The 20,151-nt window shown below is 39.8% G+C and overlaps 1 protein-coding gene and 1 pseudogene across 5 annotated transcripts in view; both read right to left on the bottom strand.

The window, feature by feature from the left end:
* Window positions 1-370: 370 nt before the first annotated feature.
* Window positions 371-20,151, bottom strand: part of GTF2E2 (general transcription factor IIE subunit 2) — a 79,498-nt gene continuing 59,717 nt past the window's right edge. For 2 of the 5 annotated variants that reach the window (XM_078445413.2, XM_078445412.2), the window contains exons 7-8: window positions 2,352-2,467; window positions 576-1,093 (exon numbers count right to left, since the gene is read on the bottom strand). In XM_078445413.2, the coding sequence (XP_078301539.1) occupies window positions 977-1,093; window positions 2,352-2,467 (233 nt within the window). In that variant the 3' untranslated portion in view covers window positions 576-976. Of the gene's footprint in view, window positions 534-575; window positions 1,094-2,351; window positions 2,468-19,557; window positions 19,640-20,151 lie in introns of those variants that run through there. The other 3 variants (XM_078445411.2, XM_078445410.2, XM_078445414.2) reach the window with 3 other exon arrangements.
* Window positions 9,018-14,244, bottom strand: LOC132691636 (tetraspanin-17 pseudogene; annotated as a pseudogene).

Raw genomic sequence — 20,151 nt, 5'->3', positions numbered from 1 at the left:
AGATAACGGCTCTCATGAGCTCGGCCAGTGACAGGGAGAGGAGATAGAGGGAGCCTCCCCCCGAAAAACATCACGGTCATATCCGATGAGGAGGATCGGGACAGGGTAAAGGTGATGTTCACGTTGGCCAGAAGACTGGATCCACCTTCGATGGAGATGGCATGAGCCCATGACTTGCAAAATCCAAGAAGCTAAATACTGACTTATGCCAGCTCCGCAATGACAGTGCGGGGCCTGCTTGCGATTCTCTGTCCTTCTCCCTCTGCCCCCCCCCCGCCACTCTTACACACGCACGCGTGTTCTCTCTCAAAATAAACTTTAAAAAAAGCAAATAATACTGACTTATGCTCATAAAAGAAAACATTAAAAATCACATGCAGTGTATCTTTATTGTCACATTTGCTAACAAAGGGGACACGGTGTGTTCCAATTGTGAAATCCGTGTGTTCAGCACCACAGCACAGATGACAGCGTCCGACAAGGTCCCAAACAGGCATCCTGTGGGAGTGAAAGGCCGGAGCTGCCGTCTGCCACTGGCAAGAACAGAAAGAATACAAACTGAATCCACGAACATCTTCGAGTTCCTTCTACAGTGATTTTATTATAAATATGTCCTTTCGGAACAAACAAAATTGCATTCAAGACTATCTGCAAACTTTTTCTAAAGGAAGAAAGGAAGAAAGGAAGAAAAATGGAACCAGGAACCACTTAGAAAGAGAGATAAGTAGCAAAGACACTTGCATGCCATGCTAAGCGCCTTTCCCCGGAAGTAACAGAAGGTTAACAGGGAATATCACATTAGCCCATTCAATTAAAATACGCTTGGAGTTTGGTAATTTGCTCTTGTTCTGTAAACTGAACTGCTCCTCTCCTCAGTCCTAAGAAATAGAATGGGAAGACAGTCTTCAGAGCCCAGCATCAACAAGAAAGACCTTGACATGGTACTGAACTCTTTGCTCACAAATAAAACTGTTGGCTATTTGCTAGGAGCAATGTCCGAGTAGTCCTTCAGCACTCCAGCCAGATGTTCATTGTGGGTCTTAAACCGTCGCTTTTTCTGTGAAGCAGGTTTTTTCCTTCTCTGAATAGGGGCCTACAAGAAAAGTAAAAACAGATACAGATATTCAGAGCGGCAGAATGGTGAGGATTTACTAACGACACTCAAACCAGCAGCAAAGAAACCTTTTTCCTGCTCAGTGGCCCAGCCTCCCATACCAATCCCCAGCACAACGGAGCACGCGTTATGGTGCCGTGCACACCCCCATTGAGACTACCTTACCACAACTATTCTCCACACTAAGTGGATTAAAAAAGAGACAGTAAACCTCTTTGTTTTTCAGCTCTATCATTAGGTTTAAAAGTATATCCAATAAAAAAAGGATCTGAAATACGGCAAAACTGGGGAGTGAGTGGATGGGCACACAAAGAATTGTCAAATATTATTCTCCATTCTTTTCTGTACATTTGAAATTTAAAATCACATGATTAAAAAAAACCCACAAAGCAATGATAGGAAAAAATACCTCATAAAGTGCTGCAACCACACTAATTCACGGAGATCACTGGGCAGTAAATCCTGCCTTTTAAGGAGTCTTAAAAACTCACTGCATAAAACATACACACACACAATCACAAAGAAGGCGAGCTACAAAGACTGACGGTACACCTGGGAAAGGGGAGGAGCAGAGCAGCTACAGTCTAGGGTGTTGGTGAATTATTCCCCCGACTGGGTTTGTCCTTGGACTACAGACAACTGGTTAGCTGGTACAAGGCAATTAGATCACAAGTCATCTTTCAATTACAAATCCCTCCTCTGATCAAGCTTTGAGACTAAGAGATAGTATCTGGTTCCTAAGGAATCTGAAAGTCAGCAAGGACAATTCAATGTGATCAGGGCTAAGGCAGAGCCAGGTGCCAAGACCACAGGGCTCATGGAGCAAGGGGAGGGGAGCACAATTAAGGTCTTAAAGGCCAAGATGATGAAGCAAGCTCCTTTTAGAAACTGGGGGGGCAACACGTGGGCACTAGAAAACATTCAGTATGACTTGACTTACGAGCAGTCACTGCTAGCACAAGGGCTGGAGGCGTAATGAGGAAAGCTCTCACATGCCTGGGTAGCAGCACCAGGGGGCAGATGTGGGGGCACCAGAGGGCAGAGAGCACCTGTGGCCCTCAATACACCAGACATAAATCGGGCTTGCATCTAAGATCACTGATTAGGACACCGAGAAAATACTGGAAGGGAGAACTGATTACCAGTTCTTCGGAGAGAACAGAAAGCAGGCTCACAGTTCAAAGAACAGAGGATTATGTTTTCGGGGTTTTTTTTTTTTCCCCAGAAGACTACTTACCACTTTCTTTGGTCCAGATTCCTGCATGGAAGAAATACCCTGTCGCTTCAGATATTCTTCAATTTTCTCCTCATCCATTGAATCCACGGTGACACTCCTCCAAAGTTTCTGAAACTCTGCCAACAAGATAGTAGTTGTTTTACAGCAGATATTTACAAGCTATAGCATCTGTGATAGAAAGCCAGGCCTAGATAGGATCTCCTCTGGTCTAAATTAGCACATCTAAGATTTCATTATAAAAACAAAGGAAGTGAGGGGGCCTGGGTGGCTCAGTCCGGTTAAGGACTTAATCTCAGGGTCCTGAGTTTGAGCCCCCAAGTCGGGCTCCATGCTGGGTGTGGAGCCTACTTAACAACAAAGGAAGTAAGACAAAAACACTCAAGTGCTGGACAGTGAGTAGCAGACTGGGAACACAGACTGGCCAGAATAGTAGTGTTCTATTCTTAGTCTAGTAAATGAAGGGCCATGTCATTGAGAATTCCCTGCTTTCCTGAGGAAGAGCAGTTGACACTTAGTCCAAAAATCAGTTCTCTCCAGTGAAATAATTCAAAATTCCTGATCATTCTCTGAGCTCCGTATACTCCATTTCCTTTCCCTCTCAGTAAAAACAAACAAGAAGGGAGATAGGGAACCAAAGTTTTATATGGGGATAAGGAGTTATGAAAGTTTATTAACAGAAGAAATTTTTGAAAGTAAATACCTAGAGATGGGTGACTAAGAGGTCATAAAGACTTAACAGAGTTTGGGGCAGTTATTTTATAGAATGGCCCTCAATTGGGGGTTGTCTGATTTTTCTTCATGATTAAATTGAGGTAGTGCATTTTTGGCAAGAATATCACAGAAATGATGCTGTGCCCTTCTCAGTGCAAAGCGTCCATGATGTCAGTGTCTATTACTGAGGCTGAAACTGATCGCTGGTTAAGCTGGTATTGTCAGAGTTCTCCACCATGAAGCTATTATTTTTCCTTTTGTAATTAATAAGGACCTTATGGGGAAATCTACTGAGACTAAGCAAATACTCTGTTTCTCATCATAGTTTTTGCTAACTTTAGCATCCACGGACAGCTCCTGCCTACAATTATTACTTGTGGGTTTGCCTAATGGCAAATTATTTCCATCATTCCTTCCAGATGTGTAAATTAGGATTCTACTATAAGGAAGGACTATTTTTTCTCCATTTGTCCAGTTGTTTATTTGATGTAGTATGGACTCATGGATACTTATTTCATGGATTACAATTGATTACTATCATTATTTTGTTGTTCAAACATGCTGGCTTTGGTCATTGAGATCCCCTTCAAATTGTTCCTGTATCTTTTTTACTTCCCTTTTTATTCTTTGGTATTTTTGTTTGTTTTGTTGAGCACTTATTTTCAGGTACCAAAAGATGTTCCAAGCTCATCTTGTATTTCCCCAAACTTGAAATCAACCAATTCATCAAGGAGTCCTGACTGCCTTTATTGGAGAATGCTGTTTAGAAAACAAAATCTGGGGGCGGGCCTAGGTGGCTCAGTTGGTTAGGCATCTGACTCTTGATTTTGGTTCAGGTCATGCTCTCACGGTCCATGGGATCAAGCCCCATATCACGCTCTGTACTCAAAGTGCAGAGCCTGGTTGGGATTCTCTGTCTCTTCCTCTCTCTCTGCCACTCCCCCACTCACGTGCACATATGCACTCTCTCTCAAAATAAACATTTTTTTTAAATCCTTAATAAAAAAAAAAAGAAAGAAACCAAAATCTGGGCATTGTTTTCTTTTTCGGTCAGGATTTTCTTCTCTTTTTTCCCTCAATAATAGCAAATGATTAGGGGATTCTGAATTTAAAGGCAGATGATGGGTTTCAGCAGAGGACCTCCAAGTATCATGAAAGTCAAGCATGCTCTAACTATAAAGGTAAATAAAACAGGAACAGATTTAGAAATCTTGTAACAAGGAAAAAAAACAGGCTAGAATTTATAAACTCAGATTGGAGCTTCTGAACTGAAAAAATCCCTGTCCCACTCGAACTAAGAATGAAAACTGAGTAACAGAGAGTACGCCAGGGAAGGAAAGGAAATAAGCAAACTCGTTTTACCAAATAATGCATTCACATTTGGGCTATACCCAGACCTTCCCTGTGAAATGCAAACTCAGCAGAATTGTACAGCACACAGCCTGGGAGCCAGACAGCCTGAATGTGAATCCAGTCATTCCATTTACTACGTAACACGGGGCAAGTCACTTAACCTCTCTGCCTCAGTTTCCTGATCTGCAAACAGGGATGATAATAATAGTTGTCTCACAGAGTTGTGCATATTAAATGAGCTAATGTATTGCCTGCAAAGAAAAAAGCACTGTGTATACCTGTTACAGTTATCATCATCCAACATCTATCATCTCTTATTTCTAGGTGCTAACACCACTAAATGAAAGTGGTATAAAATACCTAAGAAAAGGACGGGCTAACAGATATAGGATGATCTCATTTACATAAAATAGAAAAAACTAAAATTCTAAAAATTTATTTAAAGACAGAAGTACACACATATGAAATGAATCATAAAGGTCTGGAAAAACACACACCAATGTATATCCCCAGGCAGGAACAAATAGTTTGCTTGGTGGATTTCCACTTTTGTGCTATACTATTCTTGAAAAAAAATTTTAATATGCTGAGGTACTTACATATTACTAGTAAATTTTCTTAAATACGTCACAACCTAAGAATAAGGAGGATTATGCTTACTATAATTAAAACACATTGCTTTTTCTTACATCCAAATTAGACCTCAGGCTCTAAGAGTACTTGAGTTAAGGTGTGCCACTGCCATTAAAAAAAGGAGCAGAGGGGCACCTGAGTAACTCAGTTGGTTGAGTGTCCGACTTCAGCTCAGGTCATGATCTCGTGGTCTGTAAGTTCGAGCCCCATGTCAGGCTCTGTGCTGACAGCCTAGAGCCTGGATCCTGCTTCAGATTCTGTGTCTCCTCCTCTCTCTCTCTCTGCCCCTCTCCTGCTCGCACTCTGTCTCCCTCTCTCTCTCAAAAATAAATACACATTAAAAAAAATAAAAATTAAAAAAAATTTTAAAAGGAACAGATTCTCATATAGCAATGTACTACATCTTCCTGCATTTTCCTTGTATATTAAGATGCTTCCTTTTTCCTCACAAGTATTATTATCCATTTTGCACCTCTAAATACAAGGACATTTCTTAATTCACCTCACCCTCTAAAGTACTAATCCTAAATTTTTGACATTATTAAATTATTTCTCTTGTGACAGAAAAATGCTTCCCCTCAAAATGTCTACATCTCAAACCCCAGAACCTGTGAATGTATTACCTTATATAGCAAAAGGGACTTTGAAGATAGGATTAAAAATCTGGACATGGGGAGATTACCCGGTATTATCTTGGTGGGCCCAAAGTAATCAAAGGATCCGTATCAGGGAAAGAGAGAAGTAGGAGAGTCAGTGGAGATGTGACAGTAGAAGGAGACACCAGAAGGACTAAGGGCCATGAACCAAGAAATCCAGGCTCCTCTACAAGTTGGAAAAGGGGATGAAACAAATTCTCCCTGAGAATCTCCAGAAGGAAGGCAGCCTTTGCTGACCCAGTTGAGACACCAAACTTCCAGAACAGAAAGTAAATGAATAACTTTGTGTTGTTTTAAGCCACCAAATTCATGGTAATTTGTCACAGCAGCAATAGAAAACTAATATACATGGCTTTAGATTCTTCTTCTTTAAAAAGTATGATTTAAAGGGCGCATGGGTGGCTCAGTCAGTCAGAATCCAACTCTTGATCTCGGCTCAGGTCATGATTTCAGGGTTCGTAAGATGGAGCCCCGAATCGGATGCTGCACTGACAGCGCACAGCCTGCTTGGGATCCTCTTTCTTTCTCTCTGCCTTCCTCCTGCTCTCACACGTGTGCATGCTATCTCTCTCAAAATAAGCATTTTTTAAAGTATAATTTAAGCAGATGAGGTTATACAAACAATTAATATTTCCTTCTCAGCACTCCAACAAATACTTGTTGAGAACTGTCACTAACATGGTGTTACATGCTGGACATCTGTAAAGAATACACACGGTTTGTGTGGCAGTGCGACCGGGCAGAAAAGGCAGACTGTGGTTGGGAAGGATGAAAAAAACTTGGCAGTATTTCATGTTCTTAGTGATCCTACACAAATGCAACCCTGAACAATGGCACTTTTTACTCAGGGTAAAGTGACACCAGCGCAAACAGCAAAGAAAAGAAGCCTTGAGGTAACTCTGAAAACTGCTTTGCGATGAGAGAAACACCACCCTCAAAAGAAAACATACTTTTGAGTAACTACTTTTTAATCTTCCTTTTATTAAGGTATAATTTATATAGAACAAAATTTACACGTTTTGGTGTACAGTTCCTGAAGTTTTAGCAAACATACAAGTCATGTGAACACCATAACAGAAACAATATAGAACAATTAATTCCATGAGTGCAAAAAACATCCCTGTGCTCCAAAGTCAACCCGTCTACCCACCCTAAGCCCCTGGCAACCACGATTATCTGTTCCTATAGTTTTATTTCCCAAGAATATCATAAACGTGTCATATAACTACAATAAGACAATATGTAGCCTTTTGAATTCTGACTTCCTTCCCTAAGCATGACACTGAGATTTATCCACACTACTGGGCATCTCAATACCTTTGTTCCTTTTTGTTGCTGAGCTGTATTCCACTGCAAGCATGTACCACACTTGGAGGCAATTAAGGGACAGTTGAAGGCCATCTGAGCTATTTCCAGGTTTGGGCACTTAAGAATAGAGTTGATATTTATAAATGCATATGGATTTTGAGTGAATGTGGGTAAAAATCTAAGAGTAGGATGGCTGAGTCCCACCATAATATATATTACAACGTAGTAATAAACATTTAACTTTCCAAAGAATATCTTTGGAACCACACTACACATTATGCAAAAATTAATTCAAATCATCCAAGACCTAAATGTAAGAATTAAAACTGTAACCCTTAGAAATAAAAACAGGAGCATACATCTTTGTGATTAGGCAGTGTTTTCTTAGGACGCCAAAAGCACAAGCAACAAAAGACAAACAGATAAACTATACTTCATCCAAATTAAAAACTTTTATACCTCAAAGGACACTATCAAGGAAGTGAAAAGACAACCCACAGAATGGACGAAAATATTCAGAAAGCATGTATCTTATTAGAGACTTGTATCCAGAATAAAGAGCTCTATAAAGAAAAAAATTTTTAAAAACCACCTAACCTTTAAAATGGACAAAGAATTTGAATAAACATTTCTCAAAAAGAAATAAATGACCACTAAGCACATGAAAAGATGCTCAACACCATTAGTCACTAGGGAAATGTAAATCAAAACCACAATAAGATACCACTCATTTCACACCAGAAAGATAGCTAAAATCAAAGTGTTGGCATGGATGTGGGGAAGCTGGAACCCCCAAACATTGGTGGTGTGAATATAAAGTGATGTGGCCAACTCTGCAAAAGCAGCCTGGCAATTCTTCAAAAAGTTAAAGAATTACCACATCCCACTCCTAGTAAATGTAAGATTTACTAGGTATAGATTTAAGAGAAATGAAAACAAGTCCACACAAAAACTTGGACACAAATGTTCATAGTAGCATTATTCATAAAAGCCAAAAAGTAGAAACAATTCAACCGTCCATCAGCAGAGGAAAGGATAAATGAATGTGGTATATCCATACAAAGTAATTTTTTTTTTTTTTTTTTTTTTTAGTTTACTTTTAAAGAGACAGAGTGCAAGTAGGGGAGGGACAGAGAGAGAATCCCAAGCAGCCTCTGCACTGCCAGCTGTGAAGACAGACATGGGGCTCAAACCCATGAAACACAAGATCATGACTTGAGCCAAAACCAAGAGTTGGATGCTCGACCGGCTGAGCTATCCAGGTGCCCCAAAGTAATATTCTTTTTTAGCATAAGCATTTAATGCTTTATATTTCCCTTTAACCACTGTGGTAGCTGCAGCCTAGAATTTTGATATTCTTTCATTTATTTCAACATTTTTTTCCGCTTTCCTTGTGATTTCCTCCTTGAACCATGAATTATTTCAACGTGTTATTTAATGTCCAAATAGTTTGGAGAATTTCCAAATATATCCCTAATTTCCAGTATAATTCCATAATGGTCCAAGCACATCCTTTGTATGTTTTCAGTTCTTTTAAGTTCATTAAGGTTTTGTGGCTCAGAATACCATCTGTTTTGGTGACTATCTCAAGTGCACTGGAAAGTGTATGTATTCTACTGTTTATTGGATAGTCTGTTCATAAATGTCAATTAGGTCAAAAGACTTTCATATCCATACTAATTTGCCATTGTTTAATTACTGAGAAGTGTTGTGGACTTCAATCTTAACTGTGAATTTGTCTTTCTCCTTTCAGTTTTATCTATTTGTAGCTTTGGAAGCTCTGTTGTTAGGTATTTATTTAGGACTTATTCTTGGATAATTAAATCCTTAATCGTTACATAATATTCCTCTTTATCCTTGGTAATTCGCTCTCAAGTCTACTTTGATTCTAGCTTTCCTTTGATTAGTATTTGCATGGCCTATCATTTTATATCTTTTACTTTTTTCAAGGAAGAGAGAATTTTACGTGTACAAGTTTTTTGAGTTTTTTTAGTTTATTTTTGAGAGAGTGCGCACATGCGCAATTGGGGGAGAGGCAGAGAGAGAATCCCAAGCAGGCTCCACGCAGCATGGAGCCCAATGGAAGGCTCAATCTCACAACTGCAAGATTATGACCTGCACCAAAATTAAGAGATACTTAACAAGTGAGCCACTCAGGTGCTCCACAAGTTTATTTTTCTTAACATGCAGTGTTATATTAGTTTCAGGTGTACAATACAGTGATTCAACAATTCCATACATCACCTGGTAGTCATCATGACAAGTGCACCCCTTAAGCCCCATCACCTATTTAAGCCATCCCACCACCCTACCTCCCCTCTGGTAAACATCAGTTTGTTGTCAATAACTGTGTTTCTTGTCTCCGCCCCCCCCCCCAACGCCCTTTGCTCATTTGTCTTGTTTCTTAAATTCCACAAGTGAAATCATACGGTACTTGTCTTCCTTTTACTTATTTAGCTTAGCATTATACTCTCCAGCTCCATCCATGTTGTTAAAAAGATTTCATTCTTTTTTATGGTTGAATAATATTGCATATTGCGTGTGTGACACACACAAGTATATTACATCTTTGGGGGGGGAGGGGGACAGTTCAAGGTTTTGTTTATTTGAGTAGTCTGTAGCCATTGTAGCCATCATCATGTTTGATCCTGAAAGCAGGGAGAGAAAATTTTTGGACACATTTTGGAGTCTGAGACACTAAGGCCAAAGTGGGCTCCTGGCAGGGTCATGGTCACAGCCAGTAGAGAAGACAGCTCTGAAGCTCTGTGAGGCTGTGTCCCAGGCAACAGCAAGCCATAGCCTGCCCTAGAGAGTCATATGCACAGAAATGTGTACCGGCCTGGGTGGGGCCACGGCAGACCCCTCCCACCCCACCTGGCCTGCACCCTCTTAAGCTATGCCTTTCCCAGTCTCCTTGAGAGCCCACCACCCAACAGCAGTCGAGATGGTGGCTCACTGTGCACATTCACACAAACACACCTACCCTCCATGCGTACAGCTCCAGGACAGGCAGCCCAGGCAGAGGCACACAGCTTCCCTCATGAGCACACAATACACCCACACTCAAGCTCCATATGAAGCTCAGGTCCAAGCAGAAGCACCTGCAGCCTTGCCCATCACAGGCACAGTGGCAGGGGGTGATCCCTGGGTAGGCAAGTAGGGTGGCCATACCCAGTGTCACAGCCTCACCAGTTGGCCTTTGACTCCTTGATCTCATTCACAAGGTTCTGGGCCAGGAAGATACCAGAGATCTGGAGGAGGGCAATGCCCACAAAGACCCTAGCAACAATGATCAGGTTGTCCTGCAGCCACTTCTCAAACTGGCCCATGCAGCCTTTGGTGTGGATGGAGTCCTGCTGCTCCAGCCCTAGTTTGAGCCAGCAATCGTAGTCACACTGGGTGTTGAGGACATCTACTGGGTCCCTGACAAAGCAGAAGGGTACCCCACAGTGCTCCTGGCACAGGTTCAAGTTGGGGCAGTTGAAATAGATACTGAGGTTACAACCATTAGGCCCTCAGGCTTCACAGCAAAACCAATATTCCTGAACAAAGTCAATGAGGTTCTGGAGGTCAATGTCATCCTGACAATCCTTGACATTATTGTTGATGGAAGAAATTGAACTGGTCTTAAATCCAGTCATTGAGTATGAAGGCTCGGATCCTTTCTGCAGCTCCAGGAAGAAGACAAGGCTGAGAAACAAGGAGAAAACCTTGAGGGGTTAAGTGTTCTCCCAGAGAGCGCCAATGCAGCCAGCAAAGTCCAGTGCCAACACGACACCTCCAACCACTACAAACAGCCACATGGGGTGGAGGACTCCCAGGTCTGTCAACATGGAGATTGTGGAAAGAACTCCCTTCTCACCCCAGGCCCATAAGCCAATGGCCAGGAACAGAGATCCCAGCGCCCAAAAGACAATGTTGAGCCAAATAGGACATATTTTCTGCAGTAATCAACTTTGGGTTCCTGGAAGTGCTGGTGCTTGCCCAGCATGGTCAGCTGGCCCAGAAACTGGAGCTGTGGCCAGGCTAGCCATCCACAGGCCACCCTGGGCTAGAGCAGCCCGGGTTACACCACATCTTCTTTATCCATTCATCAATCAACAGACACTTGGGATGCTTCCATATCTTGGCTGTTGTAAATAATGCTACTATAAACATAGGGGTGCAGGTTTCCCTTTGAGTTAGTGTTCTTGTACTCTTTGGGTAAACACCCACTAGTGCAACTGAATGGTAGGACAGTTCTAACTTTCTTTTATTTTTTAAAATTTACATCCAAATTAGCATATAGTGCAACAATGATTTCAGGAGTAGATTCCTTAGTGCCCCTTACCCATTTAGCTCATTCCCCCTCCCACAACCCCTTCAGTAACCCTCAGTTTGTTCTCCATATTTATGCATCTCTTCTGTTTTGTCCCCCTCCCTGTTTTTATATTATTTTTGTTTCCCTTCCCTTCTGTTCATCTGTTTTGTCTCTTAAAGTCCTCATATGAGTGAAGTCATATGATTTCTGTCTTTCTCTAATTTCACTGAGCAGAATACTCTCCAGTTCCATCCACATAGTTGCAAATGGCAAGATTTCATTCTGTTTGATTGCCAAGTAATACTCCATTGTATATATACACCACTTCTTCTTTATCCATTCATCCATCGATGGACATTTGGGCTCTTTCCATACTTTGGCTATTGTTGATAGTGCTGCTATAAACATGGGGGTGCTGGTGTCCCTTCGAAAGAGCACACCTGTATCCCTTGGATAAATACCTAGTACTGCAATTGCTGGGTCGTAGGGTAGTTCTATTTCTAGCTTTTTGAGGAACCTCCATACTGTTTTCCAGAGTGGCTGCACCAGCTTGCATTCCCACCAGCAGTGAAAAGATACCCTCTTTCTCTGCATCCTCACCAACATCTGTCCTTGCCTGAGTTGTTAATTTTAGCCATTCTGACAGGTGTGAGGTGGTATCTCATTGTGGTTTTGATTTGTATTTCCCTGATGATGAGTGCTGTGGAGCATTTTTTCATGTGTCTGTTTGCCATGTGGATGTCTTCTTTGGAGAAGTATCTATTTGTGTCTTTTGCCCACTTCTTCACTGGGTTGTTATTTGGCTGTTGAGTTTGATAAGTTCTTTATAGATTTTGGATAGTAACCCTTTATCTGATATGTCATTTGCAAATCTTCTCCCATTCTGTTGGTTGCCTTTTAGTTTTGATGATTGTTTCCTTCATTGTGCTGAAGCTTTTTATTTTGATGAGGTCCCAGTAGTTCATTTTTGCTTTTGCTTCCCTTGCCTCAGGAGACGTGTTGAGTAAGAAGTTGCTGCGGCCAAGATCAAAGAGGTTTTTGCCTGCTTTCTCCTCAAGAATTTTGATGGCTTCCTGTCTCACATTTAGGTCTTTCATCCGTTTTGAGTTTATTTTTGTGTATAGTGTAAGAAAGTGGCCCAGGTTCATTCTTCTGCATGTCGCTGTCCAGTTTTCCCAGCACCACTTACTGAAGAGACTGTCTTTATTCCATTGGATACTCTTTCCTGCTTTGTCAAAGATGAGTTGGCCATACGTTTGTGGGTCCATTTCTGGGTTCTCTATTCTGTTCCATTGATCTGAGTGTCTGTTCTTGTGCCAGTACCACTGTCTTGATGATTACAGCTTTGTAGTATAGCTTGAAGTCTGGGATTGTGATGCCTCCTGCTTTGGTTTTCTTTTTCAAGATTGCTTTGGCTATTTGGGGTCTTTTCTGATTTCTATTTTTAACTTTCTGAGGAACATCCATACTGTTTTCCACAGTGGCTGCACCAGTACATCTTTTTACTTTTAACCCATGTCTTTATATTTAAAGTGAGTTTCTTATAGACAGCATATACCAGGGTCTTGCTTTTGTATCTAATCTCAAAATCTGTCTTAATTATCATCTGTAGACAATTTACATCTGCCTTAATTATGTTTGAACAGTTTAACAGTGAAAAGTATGTTAGATGATTTTGGACGTTTAAACAGATGGAAATCTGTCTTAATTCGTATATTTACATGATTTACATTTAACATAATTATTAATATGGTTGGAATAAAATCTATCACCTTACTGTTTCTATTTGTTCCGTGTACTCCTTGTTTTTTCCTTCTGTTTCTGTGTTCATGTAGATTAACTGAATGTATTTTTTCTGATTACATTTTATATCTGCTATTAGCACCTTATCCATGCATTTTTTTATTGAGTACTTAACTGACACTTAAAACTGTATTAAGCTTAGGTATAAAACACAATGATTTGTTATGTGCAAAATGACTGCCACAGTAATTAAACACCCATCACCACACAATTTTTTCCCTTGTGATGACAACTTTTAAGATCTACTCTCTTAACTTTCAAATGTACAATACAGTATTTTTAACTGCGGTTACTTATTTTTTGAAAACAATGGTTTTAGTGGTTGTCCTAAGATTTATAATACATGTCTAATTAATCCCAGTGTAGCTACAAGTAAATTATACCAGTTCACATGTAATGTAAAGATGTTATAATAGTCTTCCCTCTGACCTTTGAGCTGTCATAACCTTTACTTTTTTATTTGCTGTAAACATAAAATAGATTTCTATTACTTTTGCTTTATAGTCAGCTATCTTTCAAAGCAATTACTAAAATATTTTTAATTTTTTTTTAAATGTTTATTTTTGAGTGAAAGAGAGCACAAGCAGGGGACCGGCAGAGAGAGAGGGAGACACAGAATCCAAAGTAGGCTCTAGGCTCTGAGCTGTCCACACAGAGCCTAACGCAGGGCTTGAACTCATGAACTGTGAGATTGTGACCTGAGCTGCAGTTGAATGCTTAACTGACTGAGCCACCCAGGCACCCCAAGAATGAATTTTTATTAGACATTTTTAAATGTAATTTAAAAGTAATTTCCTTACCAGAAATCATTATTATATGTTAATGCAGGTCTAATGACAATGACTTATCTCAGTTTCTGTGATACTGACAGAATATTACTCTGAGAGACCAGTTCTCCTTCATTTTTTTTTTTTTAATTTTTTTTTTTTAACACTTTATTTTATTTTTGAGACAGGGAGAGACAGAGCATGAACAGGGGAGGGTCAGAGAGAGGGAGACACAGAATCTGAAACAGGCTCCAGGCTCTGAGCTGGCAGCACAGAGCCTGACGCGGGGCTCGAACTCACGGACCGTGAGATCATGACCTGAGCCGAAGTCGGCCGCTTAACCGAGTGAGCCACCCAGGCGCCCCTCTCCATTTTTAAAAGACTGTTTTTGGGTGCCTGGGGGGCTCAGTCGGTTAAGCGTCAGACTTTGGGTCAGGTCATGATCTCACAGCTTGTGAGTTCAAGCCCTGCGTCAGGCTCTGTGCTGACAGCTCAGAACCTGGAGCTAGCTTCAGACTCTGTGTCTCCTTCTCTCTCTGCTCCCCCACCATCCCCCACACCCCCGCTCGCACTCTTGACACTCTCTCAAAAATAAAACATTTTTAAACAAACAAACAAACAAATACATGGACAGACTTTCTGCTGGGTACAGAATTCTAGGTTGAAATTTTTTTCCCTTTTGATTCTTTAGAGATGTGATTGCATTGTCTTCAGGTTTCCATAGATTCAAATGACAATTCTTTCCTCTGTAAAGAGCTTCCTCCTCTAACTCCCATCAGTATTTTGTCATCATCTTCAACTTTCAGCAGTTTGAATATAAATGTCTGGCTGTTTTTCTGTCATTTGTTTTGGGGGATTATCTTCCTTAAATTCTCTGAGCTTCTTCAATCTTTGGTGTCTATCATTAGTTTTTCAAAATCCTTGGCCATTATTTCTTTTGTCCTATTTTCCTTCTGAGATTTAAATTACATATTCAGACCACTTGATATTATCTCATAGCTAATGGGTGTTCTATTTTTTCAGTTTTCTGTTTGTATTTTAGTTTAGATAATTCATATGGGTCTATGTTCAAGTTTACAGATTCTTCCTTTGGTTATGCCAAATTTACTGATGAGTTCTTTTGTCTGTTACTGTGTTTTTCACTTCTAAACTTTTCATTTGATTTTATCATGCCTCTTTGAAATATCCTACTTCATCTTTTTTTATTTTTTTTTAACGTTTATTCATTTTTGAGAGATGGAGAGAGAGAGAGCATGAGTGGGGAAGGGGCAGAGAAAGGGGGAGACACAGAATCCAAAGCAGGCTCCAGGCTCTCAGCTGTCAGCACAGAGCCTGACACGGGGCTCAAACCCATGGACTGCGAGATCATGACCTGAGCCAAAGTCGGACACATAACCGACCCAGGCGCTCCAATATCCTACCTGACTGTACACATTGCCTGCCTTTTCAACACCAGAGGCCTTAACATATAAATCATAGTTATCTTAAATTCCATGTCTAACAATTTCCAGTACTTGTGTCCTAAGAAGTTTAATTCCCTGTCTCAATACTGCATTCCTCTCCTTCTTTTTATTTTATATGTGTGTGTGTGTGTGTGTGTGTGTGTGTGTGTGTGTGTGTGTGTGTAATGAAAACAGGGTATCTTCTGTAGGAAATCTGAGACTGAGACAACTAGTTTTTGTGTCTGGATAGGACCATGACCTTGCTTCTGCTAGGCCTTTAATGCGTCAAGGTAGAGTCATTCTATTGTCAGAACATGAGCTTGGTTTGGAATCTGTTGCTGCTATAAATACCCATAACGCACCACAGGCTTCAAACTGCTCTAGTCACACCTTGTGTTTAGGGTAGAGGCTTGTTTGCCAAAGTTTTTCTCAACGTCTACTCAATCTGCAGTTCTAGGTCTTCTGTTTAGGCTGTATCTCATTATGGTCTGTCTGCCTCCAAGCTCTTGCAACTCTCACAGAATTCCACTGTTATCCATTACTCTACAACTCTTAGCCTGGTACGGGGTGGTAGCTCTCTGAAATTCTGATTAAGCCTTGGTCGTAGCCAAGTACTATGTTCTAGGTAGCTGGCCTGTGGCCTTCTCGATGTTCCTGCCCATCCCTCTCTGCTAAAGTTCTGGGCCCAGGACATATTCCTGCCCCTTCCTTAGGGGTGGAAGGTTTTCTTTCTGCTCTATTCAAACCACAGTTTAAGGCTTTGGTCACACAGTAGAGAGGCAGGAAGAACTAAGACAGGGCTTCATGTCTTTCCTGAAGCATCTACGCCCCGCCCCCCACCAGGCTCGATCATTTGTTAGCATCCAGTGAAGTCTGTGGAAAAGAGCCTGCAAGTAGCTGTGAATTCCCATGCGTTCACGGCCCCCAAGGATTCTACATCTTCCCACCAGTCCAATTTAAGCCAGCAGCAATTCATTAAAATGTTTAACTGAATTCTTCTGATTGGTGTTCATTCTGTATCTGTCTCAGGTAAACAAGTGTTTGCATCCCTTCTTTTCTTGGAGGTACCCATCTTTCCTTAGATTTCAGGTTAAGTGGTTGCCCTGGAACCTCAGCTCTCTGATGGATTCGGGTATAAATCTGCAGTTGTCTAGGGCTTATTATTATTGCTATAGGGGTGGAACAGTGCTTTGACCAGCTTTCTCCATTTTAAGTAGAAACCAAAAGTCCCCAACTATCCACTTTTTCTGCAATGAACAATGTGATTAATGCAACTAGCTGTGCTCGCTACAGGATTATGTGAGAGAAAACAGCTTCAGGTCAGACTTCCAAGTCAGCAATAAAAACATCACTCTAATTCCAAGAAAGCACACAATACTGTTTTAAAATCTATACCAAACCAGAATTTTATATGTCTAATTTACCACAACTGCTGAAGGAAGTATGCCACCCACAAAGTAGTTCAGGCATTTTAACCCATAACTTGTTAAATTCTAGCTACCAATGTGTAAAAATTGTATTCATTTATTTAGAGTAAGTATTACAGAATATAAATGGATAACAATTAAACTGTATACTTTTCTCTTGTAGAAGAAAAAAAGATAAAGAGAATAAAAGTGTAGATGAGAAAAACCTCTTTTACTCAATGGTAAATTTCAGTCAATTCACTTTTTACCAAGCATCTATGTTACCAGCATCATAAAGGTTCAGTTCTTTGAAAGACAAACTACTGCGATGTTCTACCTTGATTTGTACAGAGCTCATATACTTCAGGCCTCTTCAGACACAATTACACAGGTAATAATACCTATTAAAAGGAACAGCAATGGTCTAGAAAGCTAATATATATATTAATGTACCACCAAAAAGAATATACAATATAAATTTTAATGGCACAATGGAATTGAAAGTACATTAAAACAAAATTTAACTACTTTCTTTTGCTAGAAAAGTGATGCTTGAGCTATTTTCAGAGGAAAATCCCTGAATAAAAAAACTCTTCAATGTCTTTGTTATTTTTCAATAAAACATTTCTACATTAATCCCTGCCTTTCCTTAGCTTAGTCCTGTTGCAGTATTTAAGTATTACATGTACTATATAAATGTATCACAGCTGCACAAATACTTAAGATGAACACTGGAAAGCAGGGCCAAATTTTAGAGGCAGGATTCCACAGGATCCGAAATTTAATTACATTTTAATGTATGGGGGGGGGGGGGGGGGGACAGAAAATGTATAGTTGACAGAGGTACAAAGAGAAATAATCTTGTTTTTCTTAATTTTATAAAGTCATTGCAAGAAAAATACATTCAAGATAATCTTTATTTTCTATGAGCCTGGCAAAGACAACTAAAAACATCTGGTACTGGTGAGGGTAAAGAAATGGATACTTTTCCATATACTGCTGTGAAGGGGTAATTTGGTCCCAAAATATTGGTGCAAACTTTACAAAAGGCATTAGGCAAAGTATTGAAAATTTTTTAGGGGTGTCTGGGTGGCTCAGTCAGTTGAGTGTCTGACTTTGGCTCAGGTCATGATCTCACAGTTGGTGGGTTAGAGTTCTGCATCAGGCTCTGTGCTGTCAGCCTGGAGCCTAGCGCCTGCTTTGGATTCTGCATGTGTGTGTGTCTCTCTCTCTCTCTCTCTCTTAAAAATAAACATTAAAAAAAATTTTTTTAAGGAAAAGAAAATTTTTTAAATATCGCTTACCTTCTGATCTCACAATTCTATTTCAAGAAAACTACAATATGGAAATAATGAGGCAAGTGCACATATATTTATGTGTAAGTATTAAGCATTATTTATAATAGCATATAGGAAAACAAAAATTAAATTTCCATCCGTGGAGCATCGGAAAAACTGTTTTAAAGCACATCCATAAAATGGAATGCTATATAGCCATTAAAAAATAATGAACTAAATAAAACAGCACCAGAGCTCTAAGAAGAGAGTTTCTGAGAGAAGTCCTATATTGGAAGGATAAAGTTTAAATTGTTTAAGCTTCCAGGTAGAAAAGAAAATAGCAGCAATGAAAGAAAAATCAGCGTTGTCACTGGACTTGTCACCAGGAACACCAATTAACGTTATGTTTCCACAAAAGATCAGCACAAATGTGGCTTCAGACTGCTAAACTGGCTCTGGCTCTCTGCTATGTAACAAAACACAAAACTACAGATCCACTTAGTCAATCAGCCAGAGAGCTAAGGAAATGTGAATAAATAATCAGGTAAGATTTAAACACCTAATATTTTGGTACTATTTGGAATTTCTAATTCTACTAATAATAGCTAATATTACTGTTACTACTATTCTTACTATGCGCCAGGCTCTGTTCCAAGCTCTAAGAACTTTCATATTAACTCATTTAATTATCATAAGGACAAGACAGATACCGTTACTCCTATTTTATAGATAAGGAATCTCAGAAGTATCTTGTCTAAGCAAACAAGGAGCAAAACTAAGATATAAACCACCAGTTAACTATTCAAACCATCCTCTTAACCACTGCATTTATACTGCCTCTAAATGAATACGATCCTGATATAAGGAAATGCTTTTGTGAAATAAGACATATACCTAAGTTCAGCTACGCTGCGTTCACTTACCTATTTGATTTTTTTAAATTACTACAAATAAACTCTCTCCTTACTTGTTTGCTACATCTCATTTTAGGACATTTGCTTCTATTTACAGATAAAATGAAGGGTAATCTTAAGCATGACTGAAAGCGTCATCATTCAAGATTTCATCTCTAGCTATGACTGCCACCTACTGGGCTAAAACAAAAATCTTCATCAATACAATCAGGACAAACCATTTTGAGTAAAATATGAAAAAAGAGCAAGGAAGATAAATATTACGATATGCATCAATTTTCAGGGGGCCTTCTGTTTATACCATTAGCAAAGACTCAGGTTTTTTTTAAATTAGTGATTTATGCCATACTGACAATTTCAACTAAAAGAACACTGTCTCACCTCTGAAGTTCCTAGGAAGTTCCCCCAGGGTCTCTACACCACTGTATGAACATCACAATGACAGTATGCAAGAGCTACTATATGAGTTCCTATGTCAATCTTCCCTCTGTCTTAGGTGAGCTCACGAACAGAAACCTTATTCACTTGGACATCCGTTGTATCAGTGAATGTGCTGAATCAAAAAATTCATGAAAAGAAGCTTGAAGACAACGTATCTTAATTAACTGTTGTCTATTTTATAAACATAAATCGTACCTTCAACAGAATTCTCAACCCAAGTAGTTTTGCCTCCTGGGGGAACATTTGGTAATATCTGGGTACATTTTTAGTCGTCGCGCTGTAAGGAAAGGTATGGCAGTGACATCTAAAGCAGCCAGGGATTCTACAAAACATCTACAATACAGAATAACAATCCTAACACCAAAAAAAAAAAAGATCACCCAGCTCCAAATATCAATACTGCCACTGTTGAAAAACCTTTCTTCCTCCAGCCATCCTTCTTTGAAAGTATAAAGATTAATGAAAAACATCAGTTTATGATAACAAACTGAGCCTACAACCAAATTCTATATACATATATAAAGTACTTTTTATAGTGGTTTAATATACACATGATTTCCTAGCAGCATACAAGATATATTATACAGAGAATACAGTATGATTAACCTTTGCAAGTCACAGAAAAACTTCACTTTGTATTTTGCAGACCTTTGCCAAGAGTTCTTTACCACTTAAGGAAAACACTGATCATGGTATATAGGTTGCTATTGCGTCATGACACTTGTACTGGTCCATCTGTAGCCATCGCATCCCATAGTGACTCTACACATAAAGGTCAACAACTATATT

The sequence above is a fragment of the Panthera onca genome, chromosome B1, assembly GCF_046562875.1.
Source record: "Panthera onca isolate mPanOnc1 chromosome B1, mPanOnc1 haplotype 2, whole genome shotgun sequence".
Lineage (NCBI taxonomy): Eukaryota > Metazoa > Chordata > Mammalia > Carnivora > Felidae > Panthera > Panthera onca.
The sequence above is the reverse complement of the archived record's forward strand: the minus strand, read 5'-3'. Positions and strand labels throughout refer to the sequence as shown.